The sequence below is a fragment of the Anabrus simplex genome, chromosome 3, assembly GCF_040414725.1.
Source record: "Anabrus simplex isolate iqAnaSimp1 chromosome 3, ASM4041472v1, whole genome shotgun sequence".
Lineage (NCBI taxonomy): Eukaryota > Metazoa > Arthropoda > Insecta > Orthoptera > Tettigoniidae > Anabrus > Anabrus simplex.
The window spans coordinates 282,873,660-282,887,103 of NC_090267.1; the positions used below are offsets into that span (position 1 = coordinate 282,873,660).

Consider the following 13,444-nt stretch of genomic DNA (forward strand, 5'->3'; position numbering starts at 1 on the left):
CTAGAATCACACATATTCTGCTAGAATAGATGGACAGCCCCACAACAAAAGAGAACAACAAGCTGATTATTTCGAAATGTCACTTAGTCAAATAACGTTTTCTCTTAGATTACACTTCGCTGGATAGATGGAAATACATTATAAAACTGTTAAAATGATATTTATAACATCATTTTGAATGTTTAAAAATAATTTAAGGTGCGAAATTCCTCGATTTATTCACTCTCATAAGAACTATGAAACATAACGTGTTGTCTTAGTTTCGCAGTGGTGGACAATTTCTAATGTTCAGCACTCGATGAAAATGAAGAAAATGAAAATGATGAAAATGAAGTACACCCGAAATGATTATGCCAGCCCAATGAACAGCCCCGGTGATGTTAAGCCTTCCTTACTGGAAACTCTTTACTCATATGTTGACATATGATATAGTAGCACTTCCAACCATGGTGGTAAACTTAGCAATGAAGCGTTCAGACACTAAAGATATAATAGGATTTTCCCCATTGAAGAGCATGAGTAAAACAACTCTATTGACTCTAAACAATGATGTCTTTAACCTACATGGACGAGCTACAATTTGGTGTAGACTGCTTGATAACAGATATCCACAGCATGAATCGGAAGGTATTGGTACAATAAAACCCCTGAATTACAAACAAAGCTAATCCCTGAAAATCCACCTGTGGGTGGGGCTGTAGAATAACACCCACGGTATCCCCTGCCTGTCGTAAGAGGCGACTAAAGGGGACCCCAGGGGCTCTGAACTCTGGAGCGACCACGGGGCCCTCAGCTGAGTCCTGGCATTGCTTCCACTTACTTGTGCCAGGCTCCTCACTTTCATCTATCATATCCGGCTTCCCTTGGTCAACACTTGTTCTTTTCAGACCCCGATGGTATTACGTATGGATGCCTAGGGTGTCTTCCATTTTTATGCCCTTCGTGGCCCTTGTCTTCCTTCGGCCGATACCTTCATTTTTCGAAGAGTCGGACCCCTTCCATTCTTTCTCTGTGATTAATGTTATATAGAGGATGGTTGCCTAGTTGTATTTCCTCTTAAAACAATAATCACCACCACCACCATCCCTGCAAATCACTATTTCTTCTGTGTAACAGTGTTCAGATTGCTCCATCTATCACACTATAAGTTTTGTTATACACCAAGATCTAGCCAAATGTTCCCGCAGGCAAGCACAGATTCTTTCAAAATACAATTGCATCTAAATCACACGACACTTTGAAGCACATGGACACTGAAGGAACATCACCATATCAATTATCAATATCTAAATGAATTGTTTTTTCGAGGAATACGAATAGGTCAACCATTTAGAATTAGAAAAAATAGTCTTCCCTAATCTCAGACTTACTCTCAGATGACATATGCACACTGCTGTTTTGTAGAAATATTCACGATGTATGTTCCTAATCCACTTCTCTCTTAATGTTTTAATCCTTAGAGAACTTAAGAATAGATGTATGAGAGGCATTGCCATAGTTCGATTTAAATCCGGTTCACAACACGATCAAAACTAATATATTCTCACATGACTGCGTATAATTCCAGATCTTAGTGACCAGTGACCCATATAAATACATTCACACACTTATATTCTACATAGAAACTAATACTTATCGTCAACTTACATGAAATTACTCCGACTGAATGAGAAAACTAAAACGAATAGGCTCACCGTTATCTGTTGGAAAGAGATCTTCCCTAACCACAAATTTTGGTTACACACATAGCCTAGTACGATAGTTTGGTCTTTGACTTCCAAATTTTCCCGGTGAATATTCCTTATCCATTTCTCCTGTAGAGATCTATCTTCAGGGAATTTAAAAGCTTCAACAACGGTATAATTAGATCTACAACCACGAACGCAGCAGGAACGACCCATTTTGTGCTATGTTACAGCACGATAATATAAACACTATTATACATCAAAAATACCATCATATAAATTTCTAACAAAACACCATCCTGATAAACTGTTATAGATTACTATTTTACCAAACATATACTTTATACTTCAATAACTCGATCAAAATAACACTCTTTAACAGAATGTAAACACAGATATGAATCAACCACATGTCTCAAACGCTCGCCCACGAAGTCGCTATTTTCCTCCTAATCGATAGTAACATTAAGGTCTGATATTATTGTAGTCGGTCTTGGATAGAGTCATAGGAAAGTTCGATTTTAAGGGCATCGGGTACTTTCTGTGTAAATACAAGGCATCTAAAATGCATACAGTATAGTAATCCAATCAATAAAGCACTTGCACATGGGAGCGAGCATAGATTTCTCCTCGTCTTTGAATCGTGTTTTTTTTTCTTTCGTTGCGTGAGGTTATGTTTACCAGTGAGATATCCGAGTGTATTATTTGAATACTGTAAATGCACCTTCTTGGATACATTTTGGAAATAGTTCTTTTTTCATGGCGTTTGAAAGGTATAAACTGTGAATCAAGGTTAAATGCATGCAGTAACGGGCCTTAGAATATTTTATAACGCGGCAAGGGTTGGTACTTCTGAATTGCGGATTGGCGGTTAATTCGAAATCACGTAATTCGAAGTCCGATTTTTGAGTCCCAACGACTTCGAATTAACGAGGTTTTACTGTAGTTACGTACTGGTATCTAGTTCATAATACTGTTCTTAGATGAAAAAAATATACAATTGAAGGCTACCACTTGTACATTTCACTCAGAGTCACTTGGGTTGGTCTTTCTTTTTACTCCACGACTGTCAGGCTTCCAGAAGTGCACTAGCTGATGGTAACACCCCTGGCGAATACCATAGTTACAGCCTGGACACCAAAATGTAGACTTCTTCTCTTGCGAGCACACACCACATAAGCGATTGTTATTCTGTGGCAGTTTTTTGCAAGCATGAGAGGGGCCCCCTGCATCACCTGTGGCCTCAACTGGAAATGGCAAATGCTCATTTAGCAATTCCCTAACTATACTGACCATAAAGTCTCGTCTTGCTAAAGGCTTATCAGTGTTCTTTATGTACAGGAGGTATGCATCACATAATGCCATATCTAGGAGGTTTGAAAACATTTGCTTCCAGTTCTGGTCAGTCTGGAACAAGTGGCATGGTAAATGCACTTATCTTTACCGTCTACACCTCCCATGCAGAAATTGTAGTAGTGGTTTCAACCCTTGAACAGATCCGCCCTTCATTTCCCTTTCGGCTCCTGACATCACTGTCCTCAGCACGACGTCCAGTTGTGAGAAAAACAGGTTTTCGTGTTTGCTTCCCTTTATAAGCAACCAGTAGAATGTCACCTTGCCTACAACAATCTGAGACAGTCCCTTTAAAGATGTATTCACTGTTCGTGTGAGGTACATATCCCTTTAAAGTAGTTTGTTAGCCAAAGGGATTTTTGTATATCAGTTATCCGTGAATAAAATAACGGTACTCATTGTCTAACAGGTGGGTCCTCTCTGGCAACGCCAACTTTATATAGATCAATTACGACAATATTTAGAGGCACAAACACAGCGCGGAACATTACTCCCGACGACAAAAAGATTTCTCTGTAACGACTGACACGAAATGTATCTCGCTAGCCAGCAATTCAGTCCGAAACAAAAACGAGGAAACGATTCAGTATTGCTGACATTAATACTTCAAGTTGATATCAGAAGGAAAACTGGTGACTAAATATAGCTGATTCAGCTGAGATATAAGTGTGGCCAGCCGCTGAGTATGTAGCAGCTAGCACAAGACAATGGGATTATGATGCTACTTTGGCAACATTTTACATTTGATTAGTGCAACATGGTTATATACAAACTATTTCACGACAATGACCGAACATTTCTCCTTCATTTGACTCATAGTTAGCACATTTCGACAAATAATAATTCGATTGAAAAAATGAAATAAAGAGCGTGTCAAAACGCCTGAAAACAAATCTGGGCCCTCTGAATAAAAGACCAATATGCCAACTATTCAACCAAGGAGCTGGACTGTTAATTCCACTGTTGTGCGTGCATATAAATGAAAAACATACTACTCTTTATACATTTATTGACAAAATTACTTTAACAATCAAAATCACAATTATTAAGCCACAAGAGCTGAAGCTGTGCTCGACTCATATTTCCAATTGGGTGGAAGAATGCTTTTTGTTTTGTAGTAACGGGCCAGTCTATGAATCCTGGACTCCACCAGAATCAGACGAAACTTGGAATCCTTGTCTTTCCTGGAACATAAAACAAGTGCTTATTAATCACAATGCTACAAGAAAGGGCTAGGACTGGAGGTGAGGCTGCATGGGTACAGTAGGACAACAACTAAATTAGGGCTAGATTTTATGTGAAGTAATTGCTGCAGTTACAATATAGAGATGATAGATTATTGTGAATGAAATTAAATATAAACTTTAGAACTGGCATCCTAAATATCTCAGGAAAATTTTCTGAACACATGTTTACAAGTGTTCAAAAAATACTTTAAATCAACTACAATAACATCTTGAAACGGTAAATCATCCTAGATCAGACCACACTCTACGGTATTTTACGAATTAAATCTTACAGAAACGGGAGCTCCCCAACAATTAAGAAGGTGGTGGTGATTATTGCTTTAAGAGGAAGTACAACAGAGCAAAGATCATCTATTAACACTAATCAGAGCAGAAAAAAATGGAAACAGCCCAGCAGTCTGAAAAATGAAGGGGTCAGCCAACGAAAGACTACGGCAACCAGTGTGATATTGAAAGACTCCCTAGAGACCTCCACATGTAATACTGTCAGGGTTGGAAAAGAACAAGAGATAAATAAAAGCGGTGATAGATGAAAGTGAGGCGCCTGATGCAAGTAAGTGGAAGCAATGCCAGGACTCTGCTAAGGGTTCCGTGGTTGCCAACCTACATTCTCTAGATAAGAACCCCTGGTGCCCCTTTAGTCACCTTTTACGACAGGCAAGATGTACCGCGGTTCTTATTCGGCAGCCCCCACAACACACACACTCGCTCTATAGGTGGGCCGGCGTAAGGTTACACATGACAGCTGCGCAAAATGTTGGTCACACTGCAATGGCGCACGAAGCGATGTTGCCGCCATAACAACAGCTGATTGCACAACACGTGAGATTTTAGAAACAGGAGAGAAATGTTTTTAACGTAATCGCGACGATACATGCTACAAATGAAATTGGTCGACAGCAATCGCACGTTCAACACACCGATTAATCTCACTTTAAATACACCTCTAAATGTTACAGTATACACCGGTTCTAACACAAAATATTTCAAGTAAAGTGTATTCAATTTACAAGAATTCAGAAGTGTGATTCTTCTTACCTTATTCACATTGCTAGAGGCTTTATACTCTCTAGATCACTGCCAACACTATAGTCGTCTTTGTTGTCGTAATCCAGGCATATCATCAACTCCTGACAATCACTGATGATGCCATCTATTGCCATTGCCGAGTTAATTAATACGGCTGATGATGAACCCTAGATGGGTCGAAACTAGTACCGTGTAATTTATAATTTTGTGAATATATTATAGTATTGAAAAGGTGGAAACGTTTACGTTGTTATTATTATTACTTATATATTATTCTCAGTTCAATACGGACCAAAAACATGAAATTCATAACCATCAATAACTTCCTTCCTCCACGAAGCCGCATCCCCTACAGCAATGCCCTCCCGGAAGAGTCTTTACACTTGAGTAATGGAGAAGAATTTATTTGTGCGTACGTAATGTTTCGCTTCACCCCATACAAACCCAATAGGTTGAAGTGACAGTGGTACGGCAGCAACCTAACAACCTCTTGCCCTTGTTCCTTCACTACCTCATCGACTACGCACATCGGTGAAACCGGTTTGTTTTGTTTTAACGGTGCATATAAGGCTAATTTAGTCATACCCATATGTGCTGGGATATTTCTTGCCTACAGGTATTCCAGTACCAGGTGCTCGATGTAGGGGTCTTGTCCATTAATACAGAGTGATTAAGTGCATTGTCCATAACAATGACAGAAGGGCCTTTGACCTGTTGCAGGAGCTTCTTAAACCAATCTAAAAGTTAACATGGTCCATATCTTCATGATAATCACCATTTTAAAATCAGAACATTAGAAGACCACCTTTCACAAAACCACTGGACAAACATGCGCGCACCATTATTAATCTGGCGCCCTTCCCAGTAGGTTGATTACTGGAGCTTTTAGGACTGTCATCAACTCAAGATTTAGCAGGGCATTCCCTAGCTTTCACTCACGTCTCATCCAGCCATATTACCTCGTGGAGATCCTAATCGACAAGTTTACTAAGAAAAATACTCTTAGCCATCACGAAGTGAGACTTTTCAAGCAGCACTTTTCTTCCGTACAGTTTTTAAATATCTGAAACCTATGGCTCGCAGTGCCAATTTTAAGGAAGATTTACCCCTGGAGATGATGCTTGTTGTTTAACTCTTTCCCGCGGATTGCGTAGTAAAGCGTACCGGACTTGCAAGTTGTCTCCCGCGGTTTGCGTAGTAGAGCGTACTCGAGTTTCAAACTGTCTTCCTCTGCCATCTGTAGGCCAAACATATAACTTCTTGGTACCAATGAATTCTCTAGGCTTCCTAGATACGAATGACCTGCACAGCTTGTTAAAATACCGCCTTTTTGTATAGGTTATCTTAGAGAAAACAGACAGCTGACTGAATGTAAACATATCATAGCAAGATGGCTGCATACAGCGAGTTGAATGAAGACGATATTCGTGAAGAATTATACCAGTGTGTTGATGAATGCAGTGATAGTGAGTTTGAAATTTGTAGTGACGATAGTGAAAGTGATGTAGAAGCAGTTGGTGCAGAAAATGAACCTGAAGAATGTCAAAATGTATTGGATGGGACGGGAGATGCTCATTCAGGTACTGTCCCTGCTCAAACTATTAGGCCTACTTGGACAAACAATATTACTTTCAATCCCCCAGCTAATTTTGTTTCGGACTATGGACCTGTGCATAATCTTCCAACTGGTAGCACTGAATTAGAATATTTTCAGGACATGATTGGTGGCGATTTTTTCTTAAAATTAGCTGACACTACAAACTTACATGTGACTTCCAACCTTATACAGTGTAATTTAGTTAGTAACTGTGTGTCTGAAAGGCAGTATGACTTGCTCTCTAAATATCTTCAGCTGACGGAACCCAAAGATGAAAAGAAATTGGGTGATTTAGAGTATGATTGTCTTCAGAAAGTAAGGCCTATTCCAGACAGGATACCTAGATTTAGAGATAAGTAAGAGCAGGATGTGAACTTTCCGTTGATGAAGCTATGATTGGCTTCAAGGGGAGACATTTTTTGAAGCAGTATCTTCCTAAAAAGCCCACTAAATGGGGTCTCCAAGTGTGGGTTTTAGCAACACCTGGGGGCTATATCTTGGAGGCTACTGTTTACTTGGGAAAGAAGGAAAATCGCTACAAGGACTTTTTACTTGGGGAACAAGTTGTGCTAAATCTAATGAAAAACTATCTGCAGAAGAATCATCATGTATACTTTGATAGCTTTTTCACATCTTTTACTTATGAATGAATTCTATATCCTAGGCACTTATGCATGTGGTACTGTGAATACCAACAGAAAGGACTGGCCAGTTGAATTCAAATATCCCAAGAAACTAAAACTAAAGCAAGGGGAGAGTAGAAGTCTGCAGTGTAGAAATGTGTTTGCAACTGTTTGGAAAGACAAGCAAGACATTACCATGTTGTTAACAAATACTGACCCCATGGTACAGTTTGAGGTACAGAGGAAAGTGGGAAAATCCAAGGAAAGGGTACAAGTGCAATGTCCTCTGTCTATTCAGAAATACACAAAGTACATGGGAGGGGTTGATTGAGCAGACCAGAAGAGGAGCTACTACACAGTTGGTAGGCCTCGTAAGAAGTGGTGGAAGTATGTGTTTGGTTTTGTAATCAATGTCTGCATCATAAATAGCTTTACATTATTTGATGCAACTAACTCTCCATCTCGGACAAAGCATGGGCATACACAACTGGAATTTAGGAAGCGTCTTGTACAGGAAATGATTGGAAATTCTTCTTCATTGAAACGGCGGGGCAGGAAACATTCCCTTCCCTTATCATGCCCTTTACCAGCAAATAATCACACTCTTATCAAGATTGATGGGAGGGTGAAGTCCTGTGTTCTCTGCATGAACAAGAAAAGAAGAGCCCCATCAGGTAGAGCAATTCAGTCTGCCTTTAAGTGCAAGCAATGTGGCATTATCTTGTGCCGTGTTGGATGCTTCTTGATGTTTCATACTGATCTGGGGGTTCCTGTATGTAATTAGGTAAGATATTTGTATCATTTTAGAATTATTATAGTACATGTATTACTCTTGTAAAATTTCAAGGCAGTAACTTTAGCGGTTTTTACAAAATAAATTATTTAGTGACGGTACCCCACAACTATTCCTACAAGCAAATTATTACTCCTAGTTTCGAGAGAGAGTCAAAGAATATCCGTGGGAAAGGGTTAAAGGGGCCTAACATCGAGGTCATCAGCCCCTAATGGTACGAAATGAAATGAAAACAAAAGTTCCATCCACTGACCAAAATAAAAAAATGTCATGAATGAATGGACATGAACCCAAAAAAGCAAAAAAACCAGTGGATCCAACTCAAAAAAGGTCATAAATAATAGTATTACTGACCAAGGGACAACTTATGAGCTTCCTCACCTAGGTGTACTAGTCACGGGTATCGGTATTCCCGTGGTGTTCCTCACATAGTTGGTACTAATCACAGGCAATGCAAACCCGCGGTGTCGCTCATGTAGTGATACAACTCATAGGCAACACCCAGACCCACGGTGTTGCCCACATGGGTACAACGCACGGGTACAGGAAACCCACACTTTGCTGCTACTAATCACAAACCTATTTCGTACCTAATATAGTAGTACTACTCGCAAGTACAGGCACAACTAATGGTGTTCCCCGCGTGATGGTACGAATCAAAAGTAGTTTCATGGTTTTAATTCAATCATCCCTTGGTTGCCCCTTCTAGTCGCCTCTCACGACAGCCAGGGGATACCGTGGGTGTATTCTACATGTGCATCCCCCACCCGCACGGCGTTACCCCTGGAGAAATGATTTTCCTGTCTAAAGGGAGAGTAGTAATTTTGCCATGATACGGTATTCCTTATTACAAGCAATGAAAATCATTTTATTTTCCGTATTGAAAGAATCTCAATAATAATATAAGAGAATTTATTGGACTCCAACCTATTCAATACATTACAGGATGTTAACACTTTTAGTTAAACATCGTTAAAATGGAGACATGTTTCGCCCCCCATGTGGGTCATCATCAGTCATATCAAAGCACCTCAAAATTAAACCAGACGTCTGATTGGAAATTATGAACATAACATGTAAGAAGGAATACATTAAAAAAACACGTACAAGGTCCTGTCTTAAACGAAATAACAATAGACTAGTTACACATAGTAAAATACGCTAGTGGTTTCTTAATATTAAAATGAGGCCATCATATGTACAGTATAACAATGAAAGTAATCAAAGTCTATATGATATTGAGTTCAAAGGTAGTTCTACGTAGTATATACAAATTTTGGCAAAATAAACTACAATTTACAATTACTGTACACTTATTTATAATTGTTAAAATTGATGACAAATAGACAAATTGGAATGTTTTACCTCATCAAGTTTAACATTTTTTTTTTTTGCTAGGGGTTTCACATCATACCGACACAGATAGTCTTATGGCGACGATGGGATAGGAATGGCCTAGGAGTTGGAAGGAAGCGGCCGTGGCCTTAATTAAGGTACAGCCCCAGCATTTGCCTGGTGTGAAAATCGGAAACCACGGAAAACCATCTTCAGGGCTGCCGATAGTGGGATTCGAACCTACTATCTCCCGGATGCAAGCTCACAGCCGCGCGCCTCTATTCGCACGGCATTTTAACAATTATAAATAAGTGTACAGTAATTGTAAATTATATTTTATTCTGCCAAAATTTGTATATACTACGTAGAACTACCTTCGAACTCGATATCATAGAGACTTTGATTACTTTCATTGTTATACTGTACATATGATGGCCCCATTTTAATATTAAGAAACCACTAGCGTATTTTACTACGTGTAACTAGTCTATTGTTATTTCGTTTAGGATAGGACCTTGTACGTGTTTTTAACTCATTGCGGACCGTGGACGGCGTAAGACGTTCAAGCTTGCTCCTATGCTCGGGCCGTAGACGGCGTAAGACGTTTAATGTTCCGCGCGAAGCAATGCTGTTTATATTCGTCATCTATGCATTCTTACACCTTAGTCAGCGTTACTGGTTGTAGCAGGAAGTTGGCTGACCTTGTTGAGATAAACCTCGCGTTGAGTGGGCTCATGTTTATCTCAGCAGTTTTAGCTGAAAAATCTCATAACTTCCTCACGCGTAAATTCGGTACTTGAGATTCCAATGCAGTGCGTGTCGTCCTTACCGAGTGTAGTATAATGGCTTATAATACAAAGTTTCTTACGGAAGATTAAATAGATATTGTTCACAATGATTATTCTGGTGTTGAACTTATTCCTGAAATAGACTCTGTGAAAGTGAGAGTGGTGAGGAAATTGCGATTCCCGAATCCGATAGGCCTGTAGAGAAAAGTGAAGTGCCTGATACATATCATTCTACTTATTGTCCACCCGTTCCACTATTTACAGAGAATTCAGGTATAAACGTTCAAATAGAAAATAAGCAGGATATTTTGAGTTAAGTGAGTATTTTCATGAATGACGAATTTTATCAGTATGTGTGAGCAGACCAATCTATACGCGAGTCAAGTGATAAGTGCGGCGCCCCGGCTTTTCACAAAGAATTCGATCGTGCAATCGTGGAAACCGATTAGTCCAAAATCTTGATATAAAAATGTACTGGACCGAAGAGCCTATTATTCATACTACGATATTTTCTAAAACAATGTTCCGAATACGCTTCCTTCATATTAATTTCTTCACTTCGGTGACAGTAATCGTTATGCCGAAAATATAGATAGGATGTATACAATTAGACGTATTTTGAAACCTGTCACACCATATATCACACCTTAAATATTTACTACAGGTAAGCACAAAGCATCAATTTTCTAACACTTATAGTTTAGGAGTAAATGTAAATTGTATTAAGTGATGCATGTCGGGAGGGCCGGGCATGAAAATGGCTGGTCCAGGCATTCAAGTGTCCCGCTCAGAAGCAGGTACTGAACGTGTTAATGCATTCTTTCTTACACATTATAATTTCCAACCAGACGTCTGGTTTAATTTTGAGGCGCTTTGATATGACTGATGATGCCCCACGCGGAGGGCGAAACATGTCTCCATTTTAACGATGTTGAACTAAAAATGTTAACGTCCTGTAATGTATTGAATAGGTTGGAGTCCAATAAATTCTCTTATATTATTATTACAGTATTCCTTCCCGCTGTAACAATCGTACATGTGTCTTCGTATTGCATCAGCCTGGAAAGAATCAATTCCTGTTACAGGTGTAACTGTTCCCTCTCATCAAAACACTTGGGGAGATGAAAGTTATTATCTTGGGGCACATGAATATTAAATAAACTATTTGTGGCTTGCCCGCAAATTGCCACGCAAATTTCTCTATGTAATGTTTGGGTGCCATGGTTACAGTTTTAAACAAAACTGTAAACCAGAATTTATATTTACTAGCATAGAGACTTATACTGAAATCACAGGGGTAGGATTTTAAATAATTAACCATTAAGTATCGCTTAAGAAAGAAAATTAACACAATTTAAAATACAAATGAATTTATTATTTTAAAAAATGAGATGAATCGGAAAAGTTTCCTTAAAGCGTGGAGGAATTTATAATTTACTATTGCTTGCTTTATCTACTTGAAGCTCACCAATTGCAGCTTCCGTTGAAGTCATCTGGTTTCCGTGGCTACTCGTTCTCTTCTTCTCGATTTAGAATTTGCTCCATGGGCATCCTTCCTTCCTTCTCTGATGTAGTATGGGCTATCTGGACTAGCACTCCCTACATGCCTAGTCTTTAAATTAGACATTGGCCCTATACTTGTAATAACTGATCAGCGTTGATCATATGAGGAGAAAATTCAGAGATATGAATTTTTCCATATTAGTAGAAATCTCAATCCAACTGAGCTATACTATTAATACGGTACAGACTTGTACCACATTCCGTAGACTTGAACTAAACATAGTCCTTCGTCCACAATATTTACTGAATATCACAAGCCATAAGCTTGTTTCGTTTCTCGTAGATCCGATAACATTACCGCACCTAAGTACTGTATCGAAGCGATAATACATTGTACAAAAATAACTATGTCGTGGAGCGACCACACACTGTTTCAAAAATCAAATCACGTCGTTCAAAGTAGATGTTCAGTTGAGGTACTAGTGATGGAGTATCCGTAGTTAGGTTGTAAGGTTGTTAGGTCGGAAGGCCTTAAGGTCCCGTTCTCGTGTTGAGAATGAGTATATATCCGGGCTCACCCCCACTCTTGGTAACAGTTCAATCTCAAAACTCATATACAACGAAGTATCCGATTCGATAGATCGAAGCATCAACTCCCCTCCTCTTCTTCCTCGACAAGTCCAGAAGGCGTGGCGATGATATAACTGACCAGCTTGCAAGCCTCGCGCACGGGTCGCTGTTTACTAGCCTTGGTCATAAAATAAACCCATAACTCACGCAAAATCCCAAGCTTCAAGAATAACCCTCCGTATACACAAACATGAGATGAAAACAACTATGTCTCAACATACTGACCGTATTTACAACATAATGAATTCTTATCCTACATAATATAATAATTTAAATAATAAAACGATGTTATCATATACACAATATGATTCCAAAATGCCTTGATTACAAATGATTGACGTTGAATAAATATGTTATTACAAATAATTGCCGATGGCAGATAAACCTGATATCAAATGATATCGCGTAAAATGATATATTAAGTTAGTAGGGCTGGAGAAGCCTGGACGGTTACACAGGAGATGGCTTAAATAGTTTCTTTCCTGGAGTGCTAAGAAACAAGTCCCCACTATCAGTCCCGTTTCGCTACTGCTAGGTTCCCCAGTCCTTTTTTCCTCAGCTCCTGGAGGAGAACACCTTTCTGAATAAAACTACGCATTGAAAGACTTGTACGTTCCACAACTTTACCGGCAGGAACAGAGGGACGACCTTGCAAGCATACAAATTCGCTTTCCTGCTGGTAAAACTCGCAAGTTCTCCACACTAATTCACATGCCTGACTTAAGGGGCACTCCTTGGCACAAAGGTTTATCACTTCGTGATTCATCACTATGTTGTAGTTTCTGTGACATCGCACTGGGCTAGTTACAAAAAAGTTATCTCATACAAAAAACCCATCAAAGCGCGAATCACACGTGACCA

The 13,444-nt window shown here is 39.3% G+C and overlaps 1 protein-coding gene across 1 annotated transcript in view; it reads right to left on the reverse strand.

The window, feature by feature from the left end:
* Positions 1–4,030: 4,030 nt before the first annotated feature.
* The window catches only part of RpS13 (ribosomal protein S13), a 39,435-nt gene continuing 30,021 nt past the window's right edge, over positions 4,031–13,444 (reverse strand). The window contains exon 4 of the mRNA XM_067143065.2: positions 4,031–4,222. Coding sequence (XP_066999166.1) covers positions 4,084–4,222 — 139 coding nt within the window. The 3' untranslated portion in view covers positions 4,031–4,083. The remainder of the gene's footprint in view (positions 4,223–13,444) is intronic.